The sequence below is a fragment of the Pteropus vampyrus genome, unplaced genomic scaffold (assembly GCF_000151845.1).
Source record: "Pteropus vampyrus isolate Shadow unplaced genomic scaffold, Pvam_2.0 Scaffold288, whole genome shotgun sequence".
In the NCBI taxonomy this organism is placed as follows: domain Eukaryota; kingdom Metazoa; phylum Chordata; class Mammalia; order Chiroptera; family Pteropodidae; genus Pteropus; species Pteropus vampyrus.
In genome coordinates, this window is record NW_011889069.1 from 2,462,738 (window position 1) to 2,490,285 (window position 27,548).

A 27,548-nucleotide genomic window follows, 5' to 3' on the forward strand; every position below is an offset into this window, starting at 1 on the left:
AAACTGCCTTCGCTCTAACTGCTTTCACACCCTCTGGTACACAAACTGTTGCTGAAAAGATATCTAAAGTGTTGTGGGAAGTTGGGAGATGAGTCAGGAGCAAAAATAGAAGGATTTTGGGGAAGGGAGGGTATAAGTAGTGGGTCTGGTTATAGCCTGGCCTAGGGAGACAAAGCTCCAGATATCTTGCCCTGTGATGATCCAGAGCTCCCTGCAGCCCATGACACTAAAAAAAAAAAAAAAAAAAAGGCTCATTTCTTCATTAGCACTGCTGGCAACATCCTTATTGCCCATAAGGGAAACAAACCCTTTCACTGCAGATGTAATTACTGCATCCGGTTCCAATTGTGCAGGGACAAATAAGCACAGGCTCAGTGGAGCAGGAGGAGGCCCTAGAGAAGCCTGAGATGAAAGTGTTTATGGATGGCAACGATGTGAAGAGCGGAGGTGAGCTGAGTACAGCTTGTGGGGAAAGGAAGAGAACTAGGAAAATAGAGTTCTGGTTATATCAGTTCCCTACTAAACATTTCTCTTAGGAGCAAAATCATCCAGAGTATCATTAAAAACAAACTATTTCCAGCACCCCAGGGGATTACTCTCACCAGTAAGTGATTGCAGAGTGGGGAAACTGTTGATAGTATAAGAAAAAAAATAAGGCAAAAGCTGAAAAAAGGAAAAACAAAAATAAAAGGCAGAAAGGACTTCAGTGATTGCCTCCTTGAATAATGAGGCTTTGCAGGAGGCAAATGGAGTGGGGACCCCTTGGGCTATGCTTCCCTTGTTCCACTGGAGATCAAATTTCCTCATCTCCTCACTCCACTACAGTTCTTGTTTGTGTGTGAGTCAATCACAGCCTTCCAGCTGTGAAGCCCAGATTCAAATGGACCATCAACTATTTTTACTTAATGAGATCAGTTCCCCTTGATCCTTCCTACTTACGTCCAGTGGAGTTTCCCTCTCAGAAGCGGGAACATTCATAAAATTGGAGGGCCCCCACTCCAATTAAAATCCTCTAAGCAACTGCCTGTTTCCTTCTCCTCTCCCTCCCTCCTCTGAATCTCACATGAAGAGAATGGCTAATGCAGCATGGTCTCTACCTTTAAACTGGTGAGGAAATAATCCCCCTCTCACACACAAACTACCACCATTTCTAGAGTCATATTTCTATCTGTCATGTTAGAGCTATGGCCCAGCTCTGAGGAAGAAGACAGGAAGAAAAGAGCCTACAGAGACAGAGACAAAATTGTGGTGTCACATAGACAAATTCATTATTGTAAGTTGTCAAAAATCACTCATTCAGTTTGTTCAGATTGAGCTGTATATGTTAAGACAAGTCATCTCAACACTTGGTTATTAAGTTAGTGAGTTTTCCAGCACAGTCATAGGTTTTCCACAAGGACATGACTGGTCAGGAATTGAAGAACTTCCTGATCACAGCTCACTACCATCAGGAGACCTAGGCTGGTGGGATCCTCACTACTGGGTTAAAATGTGATATAAATAAAACCTCAGCAGTAAGACTACCTTGTAGCCAGTATAGCATTCGAATTTTAGACAAGGATGGACTAGAATAGATAATGGAGGAAAAGGAAGAAAAACACTTGAGAGAGAAGACAGCAAGCTCCTGCAACCTCCTAATACAGGTCAAACTTAAATGCCTTACACAAACGGCCTTCATTCTTTATATCAAAATTCTCCTTTGTCACATAAATAGTGCAGTGCTTCCTAGATCTGGGGACTAGCCTAGTCAGATTCCTATTGCCATCTTTCTTTTTCTCTGGCTTCTATAAGATAGATATAGGATTGACAAATAAGCATGCATTCATTCAATAGTTACTTTTTGCTCAACTTTGAAGTGTAAGGCATTCTTTGTGCTAGGTGCTAAAGAATATCACAAATGTGTAAGCCCAACACCTAGTATTAAATAGCCTAAATATAGGGAGCGGAGAGAGGTTATCTCTGGCCAGGGCAGAGCATACCATTGCAAGGAAAAGTTTGTAAATTAGTGAGTCAATTAATTAAGACAAACCACATGTTTGCCTTCAGAGCAGAAGAGCTCAGGAGAACATAGGCTGAATTTATGTCACCCATTATATCCTCAATGTCTCTACTGTGATAGGCACACTTAATACATCCTATGATGACCTGAATAAATATTACACACTTGAATGTACAGAGGTGGTGATGATCTTCTGGTGTGAATTGCTGCCTAACTCAGAGCTAGAGTCCATATGTCTGTCTTGGCCTGATCCTAGCTGATTTTGATATAGAATCCCCTTAGCAATCTCTCCACCCGTTGAGCTCCTTAGCAACTCCTAAGGTCTTCTCCAACCCATGGTAGAGGCAGTCTTGAAAAGCTAATCAGGATCTCAGGCAGCCTCCTCCCTGTCTTATTTGTACTGAAAGTGGTGGCCCCAAACACACAATGGTGATGCTTTGTCCACATGTGTCTCCCCCAGTCCACTCTAGGTATAGAGCAAGGATTATGCTCTGTTCACCTCAGTTACATACTATGTTATACATCACATGAATTTAATCATATCGACTTTGACTGTAAGTGACAGCAATCTAATTTAAAATAGCTTGAGCAAGAAAACGGGATTTGTAGAAACTTTTGTCCTAGAGATATAGAGGTTCGTTAGAAAGAGATGTAAATAGCTGTGAAAAAGGAGTACCAAGGACTGCAGGTGTGCACAGCTGGCTCTGAAGTTATTTTAAATCTACTATCAAGGGTACTCATCCAGGAGGTAGGGGGGAAACCAACTTCTTTGAGGTTCCTTCAACATCTGGCCAGACAAAGGAGCTCAGTGTCTAAATTAAAGTATATTATCTCCATAGGTGACTGTGGTATGTTCATGTGGATCCAAGCTGCTTATTATTTTTTATTGAAGCCTAAGATTTTTGTTCAGCAGTAAAAGTCACCATGGACCCACTGCTGAGGCCAATTAGATCTACCGTATTTATAAAGCTGGTCTCAATTTTATCAGTGTCCAACTGATTTCAATAGCATAATTTGATATAGCAATTGCATAGAGAAGGTTTTACAACAGACAGTAGGCAGCATTGGATGCCTTTTCAATTCTAATTTTGCTTTTGAGTTAGATGGACTTTTCGCTTGCTATGATACAGGCTAATATCTATTCTAACATTATAATCTAGAAAGTATTTGTAATACACACTGTCAAATTCCATACTCTTTATCTCCATAAAGGGATCATATTATTAGTAACTCTTTTCTGGTTTATAGGTGGGGAAATTGAGACAGACGTTTAGTGATTTGCCAGATTTACATAGAGAAAGAGTAGATCGGAAATGAAATGTTCATGACACATGAACATCTGATTTCCAAGCTCTCTAACTTGCAACTTTCTTTGTAGTTGCTAGTGTTCTTAGAATAAAGACTGACTTTTTTAAAGGGCTCTGTGTGATCTGGCCCCTGAATACCCCATCTCAGCCCATTGTCTCTCTTCCTTTCTACACATTCAAGAGACAGTTCTCTTGCTTTTTGAAGCATCGTGCCCCCTCTTACCTCAGGACACTAGCCCATGCTGTTTTGCCTGGCCTGGGTGGTTTCCACATTGCCCATCCCTAACACATATTCTTATCTCTGCCCCTAGTTAAGTTTCTGTCAATTTTTGTATGTTGCTCAAGCATCACTATCACAGGAAAGACTTACCTTAGACCACTTCGCACTTCCCTGTTGCCTGTCATAGCAGTCCCTACACTTTGAAATTGCATATTCTTAATGATCTGATTAATCACTCTCTCCCTGACTAGACTATAAGCTCCATAAGGACAGAAGTCATGTCTATTTTATAAGTTTTTGTTGCTATGGGGCAAGCAAATATTCTTAATGTCTCAAATGAATGAATAAATAAATGCAAAAGAGATAAATATTAGAGATGGCCTTACAACAGACAACAGGCAGCATGTCCAATTCCAATTTCACATTTGAGTTAGCTGGACTTTTCACTTGGTATGATACGTGTTAATGTCCATTCTTATTTTTATAATTTAAAAAGCCCAGTGAATAAGCTAAGCACTAGTTCAATGAAAGCCCAGTTTCCAGATGCCCCATTCCTGCTGTACATAGTTTCTCAATGTGAGAACCACACGTCCAGATATCATGATTGTTTGCTTTAAGGTGAGTTATTTCACCTTGATCCTTAGGAAGAGAACGTTAGGGATTTATCTAATTTTTAGGGGTGAAGGGCTTTCCCCCTTTGAAAGGAAGAGAGAGAGACACTATCAAGGCATTATGAACCCATACATCTAATGTTCCAGGGTAGAGTCTCCACTTTGGAGCCAGAATCAGGGATCTCAACTACAGCAGCTACACAAAGATGCTGTCTGCCTGCATCTGTCTGCCAGGATAGCTCACTTTGCCCTCCCCCTGCTCATACAAAAGAATTTCAGTCTCCCAAGGAAGAGATTCTCAGGAATTTATGACTCAATCAACTTACCCAATAGGAGCATAAATAGGATTAGTTTTAATATTGTTAAGTTGCAAAAATACAGGCATATGTGCATGCCAAAGCGAAAATGTACGCAAGCAAAGGGGAGAAACATATGGGTGCCCATATGGTGAAAACGCATTGCTAGACCTTCATACACTTCTCATTTACAACAAGAACCAAAGTTAGTGAACATAAATTTGCTTTGCAAAAATGTGAGAGGAACAGCTTGTTTGCCTATAACTGTTCCACTGAGCAAGATATGTATAACCTTGATTTCTCATCTTAGACACCTCTTTCTCACACTCTGGGGATTAATTAGGCTCTAAACACGACTTCAGATTAGAAACAAGGATCCTAGCTGCCTTGGAGAGAGACAAAGAAGTAGTAGCATGACTGCAAGATGCAGCAGATCAACTAATGGGCAATTCTTATTAGTGTCAGGAAACTTGTACCTGAGATGGCTTAGAAGAGAAATGAGGTTGGGAGGTCTCAGCGGGTTTATTTTAATTGAAGCAGAGAAACAACAGGGACCTGCAGCAGACAATGGCATAAATGTGGTTTTCATTTGGAGGCTGTGCGTCTCTTAGAACAATACTGAGTGGTAGCTAGAAAGTACCTGGATACAGGAGGGTAGGGTGGAGTTAGTGAGGAAAATGTAAAAGCTTAGGTGATGCTCAAAACTAGTGAGCACCCTTGGGTGCCCCAGGTAACAAGCAGAACTTGATAAAATATATTATTTTATATTGTACTTGTCTCAACCTCAAATCATGGGAGCCATTTTTGTGCAATATAGAGCTCTAGACTTGAAAACAGGAAGTAGGTTCCTCTCCTAGCTCCACCACTTTAGTTAGCTGAGTCATTCACCATTACTTAACCTTTCCAAGTCTGTGTCCTTACCTGTGAAATAGGCAGAATATTTCTTCTCTGACCTATTTTAGAAAGTTGCTAAAACTCACTTGAAATGACACATGTGGAAATATTATATAAATAATAAATTCCTATATAAGTATGTTATATGTAAAACACTACAGGTTCATTTTACTTATCATTCTTATTTTTTAATTATATTTTGAAATAATTATCGATTCACAAAAAGTTTCAAGAGAGGTCCCAAGTACTCATCACCACCTTCCTCAATGGTGATATCTTATACAACTAAAGTACATTATCAAAACCAGGTAATTGATATGAGCACAATGCAATTAATTATTTTATAGAGCTTAACTGATTTTACCAGTTTTTGCATGTACTCAGTTTTTGTTTTTTATGTATAATTCTATGCCTGATGAAATTGGCATAAATAGTTCCATTTTACAGTCTATGTATAATTCTATGCCTGATGAAATTGGCATAAATAGTCCCATTTTACAGTCTATGTATAATTCTATGCCTGATGAAATTGGCATAAATAGTCCCATTTTACAGTCTAGGAGGATGAGGATCAGGGAGACAAAGCGATTTTCCTGAAGTTATTCAGATTAACTGCTAGGGCCAGATTTCAATCTCAGATCTATAAGAATCTAAAGTCCACATTCTATTTATGAGCTAGTGCTACCAGCCAAAGAAAATTGATACCTACACATGAGTGTAAGCCAGTGATTCTTTTATTTGGAATGTTAAGGACTTGGCAATTTCTTTTAAGTCTTTCTTCTCAGAAATTTTTAGCATGAAAATAAGAGATGTAGTAGAAAAATCCTTGCACCAGTATATTTTGTAACCTAAACATTGAACAGAGTGAATAGAAGATAGAAAGACCTGCTCATTTAGATTAGATTCATTGATAATGATTTTGCAAGTATAAGCTATGTTAACTTACCTTTCACTTATCTAGAAACCTCATATATCTAGAACAAAGCCAAACATTATTTCCCTTAAAACAGCTATCATCCTTGCCATTTATCACATTTATAAAATCTCATGTCCTTTCCTTTAAAAAGTTCTCTCCACCATTAGGTTCTTATTCAAGACTATTCAAATTAGAAGTAAATAATCAGAAGAAATGTGGTTGCTAAAAGGCAGGTACACTGACTTTAAGAAGAATTGTCAATAGTTTGGTAGAAGAGAAGGAAGAAAAATAGGGAGACTATGAAAAAAAAAAAAACAGAATAAGAATTTAAATACTATTTTAGGTCCATATTCCTGGTTATCCCAGTCCCTAAATGCTGAGATACAAACAATTAATATGTATAATGTTAGTGTTACATTATAAAGTTGAGGCTAAGTGGCATTCACCATACTCACAGAAACAGATGAGAATATATTTTAAAAATACTTCCATTAAAAATGACTCAAGTCAATGCATAAAGTAGTCAACTTGGATTTCCTAGAAAATTCACTTCTGTGAAATAACTCATTTACTTGCTCCCTGAGGTATTACTGTATATGAGTAGATTGTAGGAGCAACTCACAGGTGAATAGCTGCCATCTTAAAATATCCATGGAGAGAAAACAGAAAAGACTTTATTATTTTCCCCCAAACATCTGGCTTTTCCAAATATGTCATTGAAAATGGGGTCAGGTGTGTATGGAATTATAGCAGATTACTGTGGCATCATAAGGAAAGACAACCCTCCTTAGAACACAACGGCCTATTCCTCTGCCATGCCTATCTTTGCAACTTTGTTTTTACATTATTTATGTTTTTACACTTGTGGGTCTTCTGTCCTTCAGTAAGGGAAAAGAAAGTAATTCTTTTCTCACAGTTGTATTCCAAACACACTGGCCCCTTCCTAATGCACTTGGCCTGCCTGCTTTGAGGCAGTGGCCTGTGATTCCATCATTTTCCTAGTTCCTAAACTGTAGGTTATTCAGAACACATTTCTGTGTGTGTAAAGGATACTAAACAAGTGCCATGTTCTCTATCAAATCTATATAATTATGTTTTTTTTTAAAAGACATTATCTGCTACTGAAAATAAATTAAACATAACTTTTTTATATTTAAAGCTAAAGAATAAATACAGTCAAATACTCAATGGTTTGCATGTCAATTGCAAACCCCATAAATGATGTTTACATAGCACTTTTCTTTGAGATGCTCACAATACTTAATAATAATGATCTTGTAAAAAGCTCCTACTTTCCTTAGAAGTGAAGCAGATGTCCTCTGGGAATGCCTAGTTTCTGGGAATCCTAGCACATTTGTCAACACTGCAAAGGAAACTGGAGGTCAGAAGGTCTCCAGCTGCATAATCAGTCTGGAGATAGGAAATGCTCAGCAGTCTTTAGATCTATATCTGGAATCTTCATGATTTTTAAAAAACTTTCACCCTACCTTCATAATAAAGGCTTGTTTTTAGTTAGTGAGCTTGTTTTTAAGTGAAAATGAGCTGAAAAAAGCAAAGTTACCTCAAAGGGGCTTCCAGGAAAGTGGCAATGATGGAAATATTTGCACCATAGAAATCGGCAAATGCTGCCAGGTCACCCCTTCCTTCCCTCTCCTCAGCTCCAATCAGTTTTAAACATTTACCAGTGCACTATGACCTAAAATTTTTCCTTTCTCAACTATCGTTTTAGGCATTGATCATATTCCTGCATTTCGAGCTGTATTTTCCCCTTTTATTACATCTATTTACCTTTTATATTTCAGAGATTCCTCACAGTTTCTGATCTACCAAAGCTTACCATTATGATTCTCTAGCATGATAATGGGTTTATTAATTCATTAGTCTTTACCTTTTTTTATAATTTCTAGGGACTGGCAGCATATGCTTTGTCTGTCTTTTTAAACCATATGCATTACCATTATTCTTAATCTTTAATTATCTGATCATTAAAATGTTCTTTTTAATAAAAGTTTGTTTATTCATTTCTGTTATATAGATCTCCAAATTTAAACAACAGATTTCAATATTGCATTAGCATTTTGGGAACACAGCTGTCCAGTGAGCTAAGTTCTCCAATGTAATCCTATTCGAATTTAAAAGAAAATGTCATTGCAACTTGTATTTCTTATCCATGCATGCTGAACTAACCAGTAGATTGTTGTAAAAATGCTGTTTGATGTTCAAGTCTTATTGGATGCTCTTCTAAACCTTTAAAACAACTTACCAAAATTTCCTAGACACTGAGTAAGAAGAAGCAGTCTTCTAAAATAAATATTGGTAGTCACTCACAGATGCAGCTTTTAAACTTACAAACCTTCCAGGTTCCAATGATTTTCAAACTTGAGAAACAGTGCTTTGAGTTTAAATGCTTAAATGTCATTGGGGGTGGAGGGGCGGAGAGAATAGGGGAAAAAAAGACAGTAAAGTGAAAAATATAGCTATGAAAAAAACAAAAGGCAACTTGAAAGTAGAGCACAGCCTGAGAGATTTAAAGAGGAGAGGGATAATTTAAATTTAGAATTTTTCAAGCTTTTTTTGAAGCTGAATTGCAGCTATTACATTATATGAAAGGTAGAAATAAGGGATGAATCTCCCTTATTTAAAGAGGAAAATCTTACCAGTGTATCATTATAAAAAATTGTTTAAAACATACCATGTCAAAATGCTTTTCAAAAGGTTTCTAGGCTTAGAAAACTATGTATTTAGGATGAAATAAATGCATTCTGAGATCTTAACATTTATAAAGACTTACAAATATGAACAAATTGGTCTGAAGGTTAGACATATTTTTGTATATAATGTAAATCCAAAATTCTCCCTGACTTTAAGCAAAATTCCCATGGCACTTATGTCTTTGGGAACACATACTATTCCTGTGTTTATGTTAAAGTTGAGCTTTGTCATGTCCTTTACATATACTTTAAAATTCTTTATAATACTTAATAATATTGACATTTGGGGTTTAATATATGAGATCTTTATACAAAGAATGTTTGGTGGCTTAACAAGCCACCAAATAAGCATTATCTTATCCTATAACAAAGCAAAAGCTGATATATGTATTCTCAATTTACATGGAGGAAATAAAATGGTAAAAGCTTAAACAATATTCCTAGTAATAATTCCACTCTCTCATTGGTAAGTGCTGCCAACATAATTTTATTCAAAATTATGGGGGAAATTTCAGGTTATTATTTGCAACAGTTCCATATTTATATTTATCAATTTTTATTGAGATTTAATTAACATACAAAAATGCACCTATTTTTATTGTATGGTTAGATTAGTTTTGACTAACAAACATCAATACCACCACCAACCTATTTAAAATATAAACCATTTCTATTACCCTCCAAAATTCCCTGTGCCACTTTGCAGCTAATTAAAAACAAAAAACAAAAAAACAAAAAACAAAGCAACAACAACAACAAAAAGGTAGTTACCTACCCAAGGTAACTACTGACTCAATTGTAGACATTATAGATTAGTTGCCCCTGTTCTAGGACTTCATATAAATGAAATTTTTTTGTATCTCGCTTCTTCTGCCTCACATAGTGTTTTTGAGATCCAATCATCCATGTATCGATGGTTAATTCCTTTTAATTGCTGAGAAATCACCTGTAAGAATATACCAATATTTATCTGTTGATGGTTATTTAGGTTATTTCCAGTTTGAAGATATTGTAAACAAAGCTGCTATATAAACATTTCTGCACAATCTTTATTTATGTATATTAGTTTTCATTTATCTTTGTTATATACCTAGGAGTGGAATTGTTGGGTCATATGCAAGTGTATGTTTAATTTTATCAAGAAATGACAAACTTTTTCCCATAGGCCTTATACTATTTTACAGTCTTACAGTTAATGTATAAGAGTTTCAGTAGCTCCACATCCTCATCAACACTTGATAGTGCCAGTCTTTTTAATTTTTGGCATTCTTGCAGTTGTATAGAGATATCTCATTACAGTTTGATTTTTATTTCTATAATAAAGATGTCAAAGATATTTTATGTGCCTATTTTCCATTCACATATCTTCTATTGTGAATTGTTTAAATATTTTGTTTTCAAGAGGTATTGTTAGAATTATGTTGTAAATTTTTTTATATAGCCCAGATATTAATTTTTTGTCAAAAATAAGTAAGGCAAATATTTTCTTCCAGTTTGTGGCTGTCTTTTCATTTATTCTTAATTATGTTTTTAATTTTGATGAAGCCTGTTATGGGTTGAATTGCAGCCTCCCTTCAAAAAAAAAAAAAAATACTTTGAAGCCCTAACTCCCGATGTCTCAGAATGTGACCTTATTTGGAAACAGAGTCTTTAGAGAGGTACTCAAGTTAAAGCGAGCTCATAAGTGTGGGCCTAAGTCCGATATATTTGATGTCCCTATACAAAGAAAATAAATGATAGAGAGATGCACATAGGGAGAAGGCTATGTGAAGATGAGACAGAGATTGGCGTGATATATTTATATACCCCAAAACACCAAAGATTTCCAGTAAACCACTAGAAGCCAGTAGGAGGCATTGAACAGATTCTCTCTCATGGCACTTAGAAAGAACCAACCATGCCTACACTTTTGCCATGGACATCTAGCCTCCAGGACTATAAGAAAATTCATTTCTGTTGTTTAAGCCATGCAGCTTATGGTACTTTGTTATGGCAGCTGTAAAAATACAAAACTAAATTTATCAATTTTTGTTTCTGTTATACTTAGAGCTTTCTGCGTCCTAGCAAATCTTTGTCTATCTCAAGGTTACCAAAATTTATTTCTGTTTCCTCTAGATCTACATTATTTTTACATCATACACAGGCATAGTCCACCCATTTTCCTCTTCACTGAGTTTCACATTTGGATTTTCTAATGCCTTAAGGGAGCACTTGTTTCTTGTATAATTTCTGGAATTAATCATGGTTTCTAGTAAAAGTGTATATATCAAGTTCAATTTTAACTTGGAATCTTTTATTTCCAAAGGGATAAGGCCCCTTGGTTCCCCACCCCCTTTCTATTAAGTTGGAGATGATTATAGCTAATGTTTTAATGCCAATCATTTGGGTCCCAGCAGAGGCATGCCCAGGTGCACGCTGTCATTTCTATTATCCTATTCTACTCAAGATGGATTATTTATGTACAGGTCAAACAGATGTGACTCTGGGTAAACGTCTTAAAAGTACTGAGCAAGGATATCCCTTTTTCCCTGGATATACAATAACACCAACATTTTCAATGGATTTTCTAGTGTTCAAGCACTCTACTCAAGAAAAGATAAACCACCAACTAACTCACACATCTCCATCTTGAGAAATTATCATCTTTGTTGAAAGTTATTCTTATGGTACCTCTGTTATTTACAGTTGGGAAATTAAAAGTATACTGAGGTAAAAAAAAAAGACCGAAAAAACAATTCAATAATTTTTTTCTATAAATCTTTCTTTTGGAACATAATACTCATTGACTGATGTATGTGGTCTTGGCTTAATTACTGTGTCATAATACAACATTGTTTTCTGATTCCTGAAGTTGTGTTGTACATTAGAATTAAGTTTTGAATATACTAACTCTAAAGATGTCCTACAGGTAAATGCCTTACCCTTGACAGACAGGTGTCTCCATGTCACAGTTGGTTCTGGTCTGCCAATAGCAAGACACAGCAGGGTCACACTGCTTCCCTCATTCACAGTGATATCTGAAGAGATATTCATGATCTGGGGAGGAACTGTAAAGAAACAGAGGAGAGAATAAATACATGCGAATAGTTATTTGCACTTCAAAGGAGGCGTTAGCCTTTAAATATTCCTATGGCATGTTTTTATGATCAGTATTTTCTCAATAATAATTTTCAAAATTCTTGATTTGACAAGGAAGTGGCCACTTATGCAACATTTCTAATGTATTTTTATCTTGTAGCAGGAGGCAGGTATGTGTGTGGGGTGGGGAGGAAGCACAGGAACGGAAGAGAAGGGCATTAATGCTTGTTGTTTAAAAGGCAAAACTGAAGGAAACCAATCAAACAATTTTTCTAAGAGTTCCTATCTATACGCTCATTCCTTTTAGTGGAATTGCTGGCTTAAGGAAATAGCCATGAGTAGCCCTCAGTTAAGCCCCCTTTTTCCCCCAGTGAAGTTAACTACACTAAGTTAGTTATCATTTCCTGAGCATTCCAGACCTCTTCAAATTATTTGACCTTGCACAGATTATTTCATCCTTCAATTCTTTTCTTTCACATTTCTTCACCTGAAAATTTCTGCTTATCCCTTAAAATATATCTGTTAAAACTCAGCAACATTTTCTCTGACTTGCTCAGAGTTAGTCGCTTTCCTCCCTAGTCCATCCTGCTGCTATTGTCACTATAAGATTATATTATAAAACATAGTTTTAATGGCATCATATTTCAGTGGTTAAGAGCAGGGCTCTGGAGCTCAAATCCTCACCCGCTGTATGATCTGGAGCAAGGTAAACTGCCTTCACCTCTTCCAGCTTTGTTTTCCTCACCTATGAAATACAGATGATAGTAGTAGCTAAACTCATTGTGTTGTGAAGTGTAATAAAACAATGGCTTAGTAGTGCTCCTGGTATAAAGGAAACACTCAAAATACGTTAGCTACTAAGATAAAAGGATAAGAAAGATGACAACAATAACAATAACATATTTTACAATAACTGTTCTTCTCTCATGGTCCAGGTCCATGTCCATTTACCGTCAGCATTGCAAAGGCCGACATGATCCCTGGTCTTACTTTCTACCTTGTCCTACCTCCAGGCCTTATTCTCAGTTCAATTCGAAACTCAGCATTGAAAAATACCCTGATTCCCTCTCTACTTCTATTTGCCATCAAGATTGATCTCACCAGTTGCCAATAAACAATGGCAATAGTCTCCCAAATGAAACCTCCTACCTAGTCTCTTTGCAGTTTGAGATCCCTTCAAATTATCCTCTCCAGGTGGCCAGAAGGATCGTTGTAGACAATAACCTAATCATACTGCTCCCCTGCTTACTCTTTTAGCTTACCATGGCCCACCAGGCTTAACACACAGCCTTTTGTGCATGAACTACCTAAACTCTCTGCAGCCAAAACTCCAAGACACTGACAAGCCTCATCTCCAGGCACAGGCCTCACTAGCACAGCACATTTCAGTCACTGGACTCTGGTCTCCCTGAATCAGAGCAAAAGCATAAGCATTTCCATAGCTTTGCTTTTCCTTGTCTTCTCTTCATTATCTACCTGAAAAGGTAGGACTCATCTTTGAAGCGACCTCAAAGGTCACCTCCCTTCTCCTTCTGCAGTTTTCCTAACCTCTTCCCAAATCCTGAAAAGAGACTCACTCCTCTTTCCCACTGCATTTTGTCCAAACCTCTCTATGGGAGGGGCTTGAGCATGTTGTATTACGGATGATTGTTTTATACCTGTCTCTACCTAGGGAGTGATGTGCTTGAGAATAAGGATGGAAGCACATTAAAATCTATTTCCTTGGTGTCTTTGCGCAAGGCTGACAAGGGCACACGCTTAATTCTTCTTTGAAAGAAAGATCTAAAGAACAGATTGAATAAATCCAAAAACTAAGGGGGCAAAGCTTTTAATAGAGGTTTTCAGATACCTAAACCTTTCTTCCAAATTTTCTTTCAGATTCTCAAAATAAAAGGAAAGACAACAGAGAAAAGAGGCTCCACTCTTACACTACACTGATTTATTCAAGCTGCCAGTTTAATTATAAATTATTAATTACCATACAGGTAGAGTGCTAGTAAATTCCAAACCACCCTGAGTTAGTGGCAAAGGAGAATTATGGCTCATGCTTGATTCAGACAACTATGCAGCCTAGAGTTTTATGCTATCGAGACCTTAGAGGTAAGTCTTTTCAAGGAGAAGCCATAAGTAATTTGTAGAACATTTGAGTTCTTAAGGGAATCCACATTAGCAAATAAATAAAAATTTCCTAGTTTATAAATCTGCCATATTTTGGATTGTATCTGCATTAGAAGGTGCCCTGAAATTTCACTGCACATATTTTACCCTAATGCACACTGGGAAAAACATAGTATACATTCTAACTATGCTACATCCTCTTGAGAAAACTGTATTACCTATTTTTCAGTATTTTTTAGCTTGTTAAAAAATAGTTCAGAGCTTAGAAATGTCAATACTTTTATTTTACTTTTATAAAGTAACAGCTTTAGTGCACTTTCCAAAATATTCTCAGATAACATCTGCTTTAGCTGGATGTATTAGGCCATCTGAAGTTATCTTTCTCTAGACACAAGAGTCTCCCTGGTCATAAGGTAGACACAGCTCTGGGAGGCAGGGGGCAATTGGGTTAGGGGACGGTAATTTAGTACATTTCAGCTATGATGCCCAGAGACAGAACTCTCAACACAAACCCCAATTCAGAACCATCAGTTTCATACATGTTATTTTTCATCTGATAGCTTGAGGAGTCCTGAATTAAGAGATATTTCATAGATACTTAGCATGATCTCCTCATTCCTCAGGTGCTGGGTGAGTGTCACCCACTAGAAGGGAGTTTCCTACAGTGGAATTGCAAAGGCTAATCCAAACATCCCCACTCTACCCCAGGCAGTGCTTTCTGTCATCTTCTGCGAGTCCATAGTGTTATCTGTCACTTTCTCAAAGGGAGAAAGACAAAAGGAGTGGGTAGTAAAAAGGAAGTGCAAACAATGAATTGAGAGAAAGAAAAGTTCTTACTATTCTCAATTATGGTATTGTTATCATTAATATGTAATATGTAATGAAATGTATTACATATTAATATGTAACTTAATTGTTCTCAAATTGCCTGCACATGCATTATCTCATGGTTTTCTCATGAATTATGAGATAAGTAGAACAAATATTCTCATTATTAAAAATGAAGAAATTGAGACATGGGGAGGATTAAGTAAATTGCCCCAAATTACATGGTTAGCGAATGACAGAATCCTTTCATTAAATTGTGCTGCCTCTTTGTTTAACTTCTTATCAATGCCCCCAAACGCAATATTTATATCTGCACATTCTGTTTCCTCAGGTTGGAATGTCCTCCCTGTGCATCTTCACTTACATGACCTACCAAAATGAACAGACCATCTCATTCCAGTTGGCTTCTCAGAGCACCGCATGCCACTGCCAGGCAGGAGTCCATTTTAGATGTCCTTGTTTTTTTTCCAGGGCCATCTACTTGGCAAATATTGCTTGCCAAGGGAGATGTTCAATACATTTAATTTAATTTTAAATCTTGATTGAATTTGGCAATACTGTTATGATACTCCTTTTGTTTTCGTGATAACATTTTGAAGAAAAGAACACTTTAAAATGACTTTAAATGTCTACATATATTGACAGGAGAACTTTGTTCAATTTGCAGATATTTATTCATGGTAAGCATATAAATAAATATATTTATATTTATATATAACTAGTATTTATGAATATACAGATAAACAAAAAAATGTATAACAATCTTACCCAAAATGCTAAAATTACTCAAAGAAAATGATAGGACCCACAAGTGTCCAGTTAAAAGATTACAAATAACACAGTGTGTTTTCAGTCATTTCTGCAGACACTAGGGACCCCGTCATTCCTGCTGGTAGTGCATGCATCTGGTTATATTTTCATTGGTAGTGATGGATTACAACAGGGCCTTCACATAGCTGAATAGATTATTCAGTGCACAAATGTAACTACTTTAATTTGTGGTCATTTTAGATGGTTGAGTAGATAGATATAGACATATAAGTATAGATACAGACATGGATAGAATATTGTCTGTCTCTCTGTATACATACATACACATACAGAAATTGAGACAGACAATATTTTATCAGATGCAATCAAATATTTTGAAGAAGAGGCAGATTTCCAAAAGTATCTTTGGGCTCTGGGTTATCATGAGGTGTTTACACATTCTCTGTTTACCCTTACCATGGCCAGCTACTCTTAAACATCCCAATATGTCATTCATACACACACACACATATATACATATAAATATATACACATACATACACATATTTAATATATTTTTTCAATTATAGTTGGCATACAATATTATATTAGTTTCAGGTATACAACATAGTAATTAGACATCAGTATAACTCATGATCACCCTAATAAATCTAATACCCATCTGACACCATACATAGTTATTACAATATTATCAACTATATTCTTTATGCTATACTTTATATCTCCATGACTATTTTGTAACTACCATTTTGTGCTTAATCCCTTCCCCGTTTTTCACCTACCCACCAACCCCATTCCCATCTGGTAACCCTCAGAATGTTCTCTGTATCTATGAGTGTATTGCCATTTTTTTTTATTTGTTTATTTTGTTCTTTAGATTCCACATGTATGTGACATCATATGGCATTTGTCTTTCCTTATCTGACTTACTCCACTCAGTATAATACTCTCTAGGTCCATCATGAATTATCTTTTCCCATCTCTTTACTTTTAGTCTGTGTGTCTTTTAATCTGAAGGGAGTCTCATAGGCAGCATATATTACAACCAACTTGTTTTCTTATCCATTCAACCACACTTTCTTTTGATTGGAGCAGTTAATTCTTTTTCATTTGAAGTATTTGTTGATAGATATATAGTTGTTGCCATTCTTTATTCATATTTTTGATACATATTTTTTTCTTCTTCATAAAGAAGTCCTTCCAACATTTCCTGTAATACTGGCTTGGTGGTGATGAACTCTATTAGTTTTTTTTGTTTTTTTTTTGGTCTGGGAAGCTCTTTATTTGTCCTTTGACTCTAAATGATAGCTTTGCTGGGTAGAGTGATTTTGGTTGTAGAGCTTTACTTTTTATCACTTTGAACGTTTGTGCCAAGCCCTTCTGGCCCTGAAAGTTTCTGTTGATAAATCAGCTGACAGTCTTATGGGAGCTCCCTTGTAGGTAACTGATTGCTTTATTTGCCACTTTTAAGATTCTCTTTTTGTCTTTAACCTTTGACATTTTAATTATGATGTGTCTTGGTGTGAACCTCTTTGAGTTTACCTTGTTTGGGACTCTCTGAACTTCTTGGGGTTGTATGTTTATTTCCTTCACCAGGTTAGAGAAGTTTTCTGTCATTATTTCTTGAAATAGTTTTCAATTCCTTGCTCTCTCTCTTCTCCTTCTGGTATTCCTATGATAAGAATGTTGTTACACTTACCAGAGGCTTCTTAAATTATCTTCATTTTTTTGGATTATTTTTTTTCTTGTTGCTATTCTGATTGGGTGTCCTCTGCTACCTCATTCTCCATGTTGTTGATTTGATCTTCTGTTTCATCCACTCTGTTGCTTTCCTCTAATGAACAATTCATCTCAGATACTGTATTCTTCATTTCTGACTGGCTCCTTATTATGTTTTCTGTATTAATTTTTATGTTTTCTTTCCCTTTGTTAAAGTTCTCACTGAGTTTATCTACTCTTCCCCTAAGTTCTTCAAACATTCTTATAACTAATGTTTTGAACTCTGCATCTGGTAGATTGCTTGTCTCCACTTTGTTTAGTTCTTTTACTAGTGCTTTATTCTTTTCTTTCATGTGAGACAAGTTTCTTTGTGCCCCATTTTGACTGTCTCCTTGTGTTTGTTTCTTTGTTAGGGCTTCTAAGTCTCCTGGTCATAGAAGAGTGGGCTCATGTAATAGGTGTTTTGTGGGGCCCAGTGGCATAATCTTCCCTGGTCACCTAAGTGAGCTGTTCAAGGTGTGTCCTTTGTGGGTTTGTGTCCCCTTCTGATGTATTTGAGCATTGGTTTGCACTTTTATGAGAGGGATTGACCCTCAGGCTGATTGCTTGTGAGGTTTGGCCAGTGAGGTGCTGACCCTGTGGAGCAGGATTTACTTTAGCAGGGCTCTGGTACCTGCCCAGTCTGCCCTTCAAGTGTGTCCTCCTCAGATGCAGCCTTGGATGGTGCTCAGGCTTTATTACTGATCAAAACAGGCCACTGGGTGTGTTGGCCCAAGGGACATTTGAAAGGGGTCCAGCTGTAGACAAAGTTTAGTCACAGTCTGTACATTTCTGCAGCCACCTGGTAAAAGTCATTAAGCAATCTACAGATGGCTGCTACCCTGGATGGGCTTATAGGTGCTTCATGGGGCCAAACTAGGAACCGAAGCTAACTGCTGCTAATGCCAAGTGTGGTGCTGCTCAGCAAGAGGTATGGGTCATGCTGAGGCCATATGCTGCTTCTTTGGGTTTTGTGAGCCTTTGAAAGATTTTAGGAAAGCCTGAATCATGAACCAAGATAGGCCATTTGTATGGAATAAAACCCTGGAGACAGCTTGGATGGGCCTTCAAATTGGGAGAGACAGAGTCTCAGGGAGTAGCCTGGGCGGAGCTGTGTTATCCAGGACGGAGACTCAGATATGGTGGCCACCTGTGTTCACAGGGTAGGAGCAGGGGAAACTCAATCAAGGAACAATGGATACTCCCAGAACTTCTGTTCAAGAAGAAGTTGCCCCTCCAGCCCTCACCCTGAAGCCAGACAATTGTGTCTCCCCACATGTCCCTGGCACTCCTTGAGCAGCTGCCCCAGAGCTGGAGCTAGAGCAAGTTAGTCCATGAGTGAATAAGTCTAGTATGGACTTGTTAAGAGGAATGTCTGTGACTCCCACAACCCTCTGTCTCACTCAGCCACAATCTCTTTTGGTTTTCACATCCAGAGTTTGTAGGGACTTCTGGCACTGGAACCCTTTTCTAGTGAGCTCAGTGTGGAGCCAGAACCCCTCACTCCTCAGGAAGAGGAGGGGACTCTGCAGTCAAGATAATCCTCCTGATTCTCAATTGGCACACATGATTGTGGGACCAGACCATTTCATACCTCTGCCCCTCCTACCAGTTTCAAGGTGACCTCTTATGTACGTCCTCAGTTGTAGGACTTTTGTTCAGCCAGACCTCAGTGACACCCAGTGATGGTTGCTCCGTATTTTCATTATAATTTTGGTGTGGTCATGAGAGCAGGTCTGCATAGCATCTACCTTCTATGTCATCTTAGCCAATCCCCCCATCTCAATATGTCTTGGACCTGTCCTTCCCTCTCTGATCTCACCACCATTGGTTTAGTAGAGAAGTGTATCTGCTCTTGCTTGGAATATTACAAAAGTTTCTTCACTTCTCAATCTACCACCTTTTATAATCCAAACCCCATACACCCACAAGCATTACCTTTTAAATATCTTGCTTCTGCTTAACACCACCAACATCTGCCCCTTGCTAAGACTGTAAAGTCAAAACTTCTTATCAAGATTTACAAAACCATTCACAGTCTAGCCATAGCCTAATTATTTGCCCTTTTTTAACAAGCATATGTCTCTGGGGGTACATTATTCTCTCATCTCTTTATACACACGATTCTTTCTGCTTGGAAAACACTTTCCCACTTCTGTGCCATACAAACCACTTATCCTTCAACACTCAATTCAAACATGATCTCCTTTATGATGCCTTAGTTGCTCTGTCCTCTGTTTCCAAAGCATTCTTATTTATGTCATTATCATACCATTTATTTTCACAACTGAGCTATTTTGTGGAAGGGATCTGCTATATTTATCCTTTTATTCCTATCATACAACACAAAGCCTGACAAGTGGTAAAATCTGCTCCCCCCTCCACTCTAAATGTAATGTATGAATGTATAGGTTTTTACATTTGGTAACTTATAATTTGTCAAGTGTTTTCCATTCTAGAAATTTGACATTTGCCTTTTTCTCTCCCTAAAATACTCTCTACCCTATTCTTAACTTAAATATATATATTTTTTTTCTTTTGAGCTTGGTTTTAATGTTTTTTATTGTTGTTGTTGTTGTTTTTTATTAGAGATATCTGCTAATTACCTCAGTCCTCCCTCTACTCATTTAATTCAGGCCTTCTTGTTAAAATGTCTCCTCAACCTTTAAATTGTCCCCAGTAATACTTATGTAGTTTTATGCTTTTATACTCATTTGTATGGTTATTTGTTTAGAGTTTTTCTGGCTTATAAATCACTATAAATCACTATATCACTGTATAATTGTGCGAGAACAAACTTGAGTCAGAAAAGGTTTTCCTAAAGATAGAACAATTCTGTGGGCAAAGTTAATTTTGGGTTGAAATGTGTGATTTTTGACCTAGTGGCACCATCTAGATAAAGGTGATATGACATGGTCAACACGGTATAAGGGACCATGTACCATAGCTTAGGTTCTGGAGTCCAATGAGCTGTGTAAACTTGGACAGTTTTTGCTTAGGCCTTCTGATCCCCTGGTCCTTCATCTGTATAATGAAGACAACAAAATATATTTCTCTAAGTTTTTGTAACAATTAAGTGAAAATGTAAGTTGTATACTAATACAATGCCTAGAAATAAGTACTTACTACATGCTCTTTGTTATTATTCATTTTTATATAAGCATTATTGATATTATTCATGTTATTTAGAATCAGATAAATGACTTAATCTGCATCTAATTGCTAACTTTCTAAATCTCACTTTCTTCAACTTTAATACAGGATTACAGATTAAGCTTGCCTTGGATAGCCAGGAAGATTTCATTACATATGTTTCCCGAGTAAAATGTAAATATTTGATAAATAATTATCAATCTCTTTCTCTTATGCTGAATCATTGTACCTAAGCAAATACAAAGAATAAATCATACACACATTTGCATAAAGAAATCACTTGGCTCTCCTTTATCTATTTTCTTTTAGGGATTTTTTTTTTCCTGTTTCTAGAAGGAACAGGGCATAGAACTTCAGCACCTGCTGTATTATTTCAAGGGCAATGGTTCCACCCATTACAATTCTGCCTTGACCTTGTCCAGTCACAGAATTTGGTGATCATGTTTTAAGTGTTTTATTTAAGACTGAATGACATCATTAAAAAATAATAATTCTGTAATTTAGAGCATAGAGGCTAAAATTTGACTACCAATTTTTTCTACCTACTTTCTGTGTCATATTTTAAAAAATTACTTGAGCCCATTAAGCTTCAATTTACTCTATCATAAAATGGGCATAAAAATATTTTCTACACAAGGATGTGGAGATTGTGTGTTACATGCTGTTGAGTCCGCTCCTACTTCTGGTGACCCTATGAATAAATGATATACGCATGTCTTGTCCTCATCCCTTAGAGATAATAATTTTAGAGACTTAAGTAACTATTATTATTGTTTTTATTTTATTATTGCTATCATTATCCCCATATAATAAAAAAAATTGAGACTATGTGAAAGCTAATATAAATATAAAATGCTTTCTACTACTCTTTTAAACACTCAAGGCTAATTTCTAAAAATAACACAGTAAGGACTTTTAAAGACTGAATGTTTTATTATTCTAGGATTACCTTTTAAATTTATTTTAACAAGAGAGCTAATTTCATAAACTAGAGGTAAAAATAATTTGACAATTATAGCATGCATGCTAGGCTAAGTTGTGCCAAATTTTGTATACTCAAATAGTGTAATATAGTGACAAAAGCACTACATGAAATACCAGTGTGGGTGGGTTTTAATCCTGATTCCTCCAAAGCTGTGTGACCTTTTGTAAATCATTTAGCCACTTTGGCTTAGAGATTTGTGCGTGCGTGTGTGTGTGTGTGTGTGTGTGTGTGTGTGTGTGTGTGGTATTTATTTATGGTTTGGTTAGTTTTGAATGAAAAAGCTGGGGTATGAATTCTCAGGTTCTTTCTGGTCTAAAATTCTGTGAGTTGGTAATCTTCTAGCAACATTACAAGTCCAAGGGGGCTACTTTTGACAACGAAGTGGTAATAGTACCAATAGCAATTACAAAACAGTTAGTGTTTATTTCTTTGAGTTAGGCATTAACTCAGATATAGTGTTCTCTCTGTATTATGTCATTTAATCCCTGATACATCCTTAATACTCCCTATTTAAAAAAATCATCGTAGGGATAGACGTATAGATCAGATGAATTGAAATGAGAGTCCAGAAAAATTGACTTTTTAAAATACTTTTATGATAAATTGATTTTCAACAAGTTGACATGACAGTTCAATGAGGAAAAAAATATCTTTTCAACAAATAATGTTGGGACAGCTGAATATCCACAGGCAAAAAAAGCAAAGTTGAACCTCTATTTCACATGATTTACAAAATTAACTCAAAATACATCAAATACCTAAATGTAAGAGACAAAACTTAGAAGAAAGCATAGGTATGAGTCTTTGTTATCTTGAATTAGACAATGGTTTCTTAGATATGACACCAAAAGAATAAGCAACAAAACAAAAAATAAACTGAACATTAAAATTTAAAAACAACTTTGAATTTTGTGCAATTTAAAGCAAAGTTAGTGTTTTAAAAAGCAGAATTGAGAATGTGAGAAAGAAAACTCACAGAATGGGAGAACAGTTTTGCAAATAATATATCTGATAAGAGACTAGTATCCAAAATATATAAAAATCCTTACGACGCAACAATGAAAAGACAAAAAAATGACAAAGGATTTGAATAGCCATTTCTTCAGAGAAAATATACAAATGGCAAGTATGCACATAACAAGATTTTTAGCATCATTATTTATTAGGAAAGTGCAAATCAAAGCCACAATGTGATCCCACTTCATTCTCATTGTGATGGCTGTAATCAAAAACCGAAGATGATTCAGTACCACATTTCTGTTTATTAAACATGACTGTATTCTTAGGCAAAACAAACAAGCAAATAAAAACAAACAAACAAAAAATCTCCCCCCCCCCAAATACAAAGACAGAAAATGATAAGAGGTGGTGAGGATGTGAAAAATCTGGAGCCCTCATACATTGTTGGTGGAGTTGTAAAATATTGCAACTGCCTTGGAAGACAGTCTGGTAGTTGCTCAAAAGGTTAAATAGAGTTACCATATGACTCAGCAATTCAACTCCTAGGTATATGCCCAAGAGGAATGAAAACATATGTCCACAGCACAACTTGTATACAAATGTTTATAATAGCATCATTCGTAATAGACAACAAAGCAAAAACAACCCAAATGTTCATCAACAGCTGAATGGGTAAATTAAATCTAGTGTATCATACAATGAAACATTATTCATCAATAAAAGAAAGGAAGTATGTATGCATACTCTAACACAGATGGACCTTGAAAACTTTAAGTGGAAGAAGCCAGACAGAAAAAGCCAAAATATCATATAATTTCCTTTTCCATAAAATGTCCAAAATAGGTAAATCCATAGAGACAGAAAGTACATTAGTTGTTAGGGTTTAGGGAGAGGAGCAAATGAGGAGTAACTGCTAATGGTGTAGGGTTTCTTTTTCGGGGATGAAGATATTCTAAAATTAGTGGTGATTGTTGCACAACCTTGTGCATATACTGAAAACCATTGCATTTTATACTTCAAAAAGAATGAATTTTCTGGTATATGAATTATGTCCCCATAAAAATGTTATTTAAAAAAAATCATGACCTGTCAGTTCTTGGAAGGTAGAAACAGACATTATTGTACTATGAGAAGGAAAACCAACACATGTTGGTTCTCAGAAAATTTCTTTTTTCATTTATTGATAATTTATTGCATAATACTGAACTTACATCTGCTTAACTCTCCATCTGTTGGTCATTACTTGCTCACTGTTTTCCTTTCCTTTTTCAACTCATGCTGCCTCTATCCATGTTGGCCTGTTTCGCAATGCCCTAAACATGCCATGCTCATTCATAATTCCACATTTTTGCATATGTTGTACCCTCTGCCTATGTGCCCTCTTCCCCACTCTGCCAGTTCAAGTCCTACTCATACATGAAAACTGATACCGAGACATAATACACTCCCTCTATCAGCTCTCCCCATCCTAGAGGTAAATATAAGTCTATGCTCCATAACTACTTGTTCATAATGATGCAATATATTTATTCTAAAACATTTATTGTGTACCTACTATGTCCTAGATGGTATTTGTAGGGTAGAAGAGTAGACAGACAAGGTCTCTCTCTCATGTAAATTATGAACTTTTGTGTTGAGAAGAACACTGACATTGATAAATAATAGTAAGATCAATGTGTGATTACCACTGTGGGTGTGCTGTGAAGTGGTGGAAGCTACCATGAGACCCCATAATAGGGGACCTGTCCTGGTCAGTGAATTTGCATGATGGTTTTGTTTGGGGCAGAGTTAGGCAGAAAGATCAGCATTTCAAATTCAGGAAGTACGGTTAGCTTGGGTGACTGTGTCTGAAACGAAATCTGTAAAATTGTATAAGTGGAGGCTGAACGGTGAATGGTCAGGGGCCAGAATATACAGACTCTTCAAGGAAATGCTAAGGTGTTGATGTTTTTTTAGAAAAATGAGGGAGGGCGTTAAAATGTTGAGAATAAGTTACTGCTGGCTGCAGTGTGGAAAATGGGCAAGTGTGGAACAAAAATGGAAATGGAAAGACTGGCTAGGATGTTATACAGCTGTGAGGTGGTGGTAGCTTTGACAAGCATGGTGGCAGGAGAGATGGGCAGAGAGGGATCAATGTGTGGGACATTTTGGAGGTAAAATAAGCAAAGCTTGGGATTGACAAGATATGTGTTAAGTGTCAAAGCACTTCTCAACACTGTTCTATTGTTTCCATGTCTCTCTCACCCATGTGGCTGGTGTACCTTTGAAATCAAAGACCTTTATTTGTTCATCTCATTATCTCTGAGGGCCTCTCAATGTCTGGTATCTAGTAAGTGCTCGGGCAAGAAGTGCTGAATTTAATTTTCAGTGCAAAGAGGTTTTACAGAAAACACAAACTCCCAGGATCCAATGTGGGCAGCCAGAGAGGTTAGATGAGGTTTCATCACATGAGGTCACAGCCTAAGGCTTAGGAGGCAGGGTCAGATCCACATTATTCAGTTTTATAGACCCTAAGAGTGAACCATGACTTTCTAGACATCCTGGTGTGATATAGCTTTATATTATACTAGGTAAGATTAGACCTGCTGAATTCTGATTGCTTTTCTCTTCTTGGTTCTATTTTGATAAAATGAATGGTAAGAATTGAGAACAAATTATTATAAATTGTGGACACATAAATACATGGCTGAGACCCAGTGACATCACAAACCACTCAAGTTTTTCTGAGGTCCTTTGTACTAGTTGTCTCTATGGCATCTCTTACAGAAATTATTTATAAACTTAGACACATATTCTATTTTTAATTTGCACAATTCAAACAATTGACCACAATCACAGAAATTACATATAGTTAAAGAATACTTCTCATCTTGTTCTTTCTAGGGTGTGGAGCTGCCTTCCCTCTGTGAAAGTCCTTTTGTTCCTTCCTCTCCTGACTGCTGCCTCCCCTGAAAGTTCTCACCAAACACACACACACACACACACACACACACACACCCAAAAAGATTAATTTACATCATACAATTTTCAAGTCAAGGAAAGACCTTTCGAGGCCCAGCTCAACCTCTTAATTTTGCAGCTGAGGAAACGTTGGTTCTAGTCTCGGTTCTGTCCCATGTTTGTTGTGAGGTGGGAAACAAATTCTCTTATCTCTTTTAACCCAAATCTCTCTCTCATACCAGTAATCTCGGTATTCAGGTCCTCCAGGCACTGGTTTCAGACCTGTATTCTCTACTATCCCTTTTTAAATTTGTCATAGCCATTGACTGTTAATGTAATCTGGACTTCTCTTCTATCCACAGTGACCCCTCTACCTCTATTTCCCAAGCTTCAAGAGAGGGTAGTGATCTTAGGTAATTCATAGGTACTGGTGAGAAATAAATGATAAACACATATAAAAAGGATTTTATCATAGTGCCTGGCACATAGTAAATATCAATATTATGGGCTCTTTAATTTTACTTCTGAATTTTTTTTTGCCAGCAAATCTTTTGTTTTTGAGAATTTCATAAGCATCAGGAGACACCATACAAGTAGTTTGCCACACACCACTTATTTTGCCCTTGAGATCAAAAGAATAAATATACTTTAAAAACTGCAGAATGACATACCTATAATTCAGTATTTCCACTAAAGAAATAAAAGCTACAATCTTGGTTCTCAGGAATTCCACTGGTTCTAAACTCTAAGAGCTGACTCTGTTCTTTGTAAAGCAGGATTGGCTGTAGTATTCATGGCAATGCGACCCACACCAGACAGGCCAAGATTAATCTTATATATCCCCCTTTTTTGCTACCATACTAGATCCGAAAAAGAACATGTGAAAGAACATGTTTAGATTTCTAAGTGTGAGGAAGTCAGCCATTAGGCCTCAAATTCAATTTTTATGTGAGACTTTCCTCAAATTTTTGAAACCTCTCTCAATCTCCCCAAATCTGGCGAGTCTTGAAATAAGGATTACATCCACATTTTTTTTTTTTTTACTTTGGAAAAATAGGAGGAGTTTATGACTGAATATTGCTGATAAAAACATGATAACTGAGTCTCATTACAGCCAAAGACAAGTCTCATATTTTAGCATTTTTATTAAAGCTTTTTAAATTACTGAGTGTCTGGTATATTCAATACCAGCCTAAGTGATTTATATTAGTCTATCCCTAGATACTCCATCTAATAAATAACTTGGCAATCTCCTAACCCATAAATATCTCTGGCCCCAGCAAAAAGCAATTAAAGGACGTTAGGAAGAAAAAAAAAAATGAGGCTTCCCAGTACTCCAGACTGCAGTGTCATTGGATGTTTCCAATGGAATAATTCACACCATTTACCAAGGGGTCAGATCTTCTGTACTCACCACTCACCCACCAGGAATTTACATTCCTGTTCTTTTCAAAAACGAAACACATCCAAAACTATCTCCAAATATTTAACGTCATAATGATGCAAGTATTTTATCATGGAGAATATTAGCCCCAGCAACAAGTGTTCTATAATATTTTAGACAGCCAGGCTGAAAATATTGTGCAAAACCTTTTTAGATAACAGTTGTGCCAAAAATGTTTAAAACACATTAAGTATCAAGGCGGCTGACTAAAAGGTTATTAGAGGCGCCAGTGTCACTAGCCCAGAAAATATTTCAGGTTAATAAGGTTCAACCAGCATGCCAGGTAAAAAGCCATTGATATTTATGATAGTGGTTTCAAGTTCAGTGCTGTAAGCTTCTAAAGGAAGCTACTTTTCCTGAAAAAACTCTCCCCTGGCCTTTTTTTCTGAACCCCCAAGGGTGTGTGAAGAAGGAAAATCTGGGTCTTTACTTTCTCCTTACATAAATTAGTGTTCTCTGCATTGCATCCAACACTCGGCACTCATATAGGAGAAAAAAAAAAAAAGTCACACACTCAGACATTTCTCATTATTCTCAGGGAAGCTTATAGAAAAAATTT

The 27,548-nt window shown here is 36.6% G+C and overlaps 1 protein-coding gene across 12 annotated transcripts in view; it reads right to left on the reverse strand.

Annotated features, from left to right (window-relative positions):
• The window catches only part of OPCML (opioid binding protein/cell adhesion molecule like), a 495,048-nt gene that overhangs the window by 105,881 nt on the left and 361,619 nt on the right, over positions 1-27,548 (reverse strand). For all 12 annotated transcript variants that reach the window (XM_011376227.2, XM_011376225.2, XM_023521048.1 and 9 more), the window contains one exon: positions 11,876-12,001. In XM_011376227.2, the coding sequence (XP_011374529.1) occupies positions 11,876-12,001 (126 nt within the window). The remainder of the gene's footprint in view (positions 1-11,875; positions 12,002-27,548) is intronic.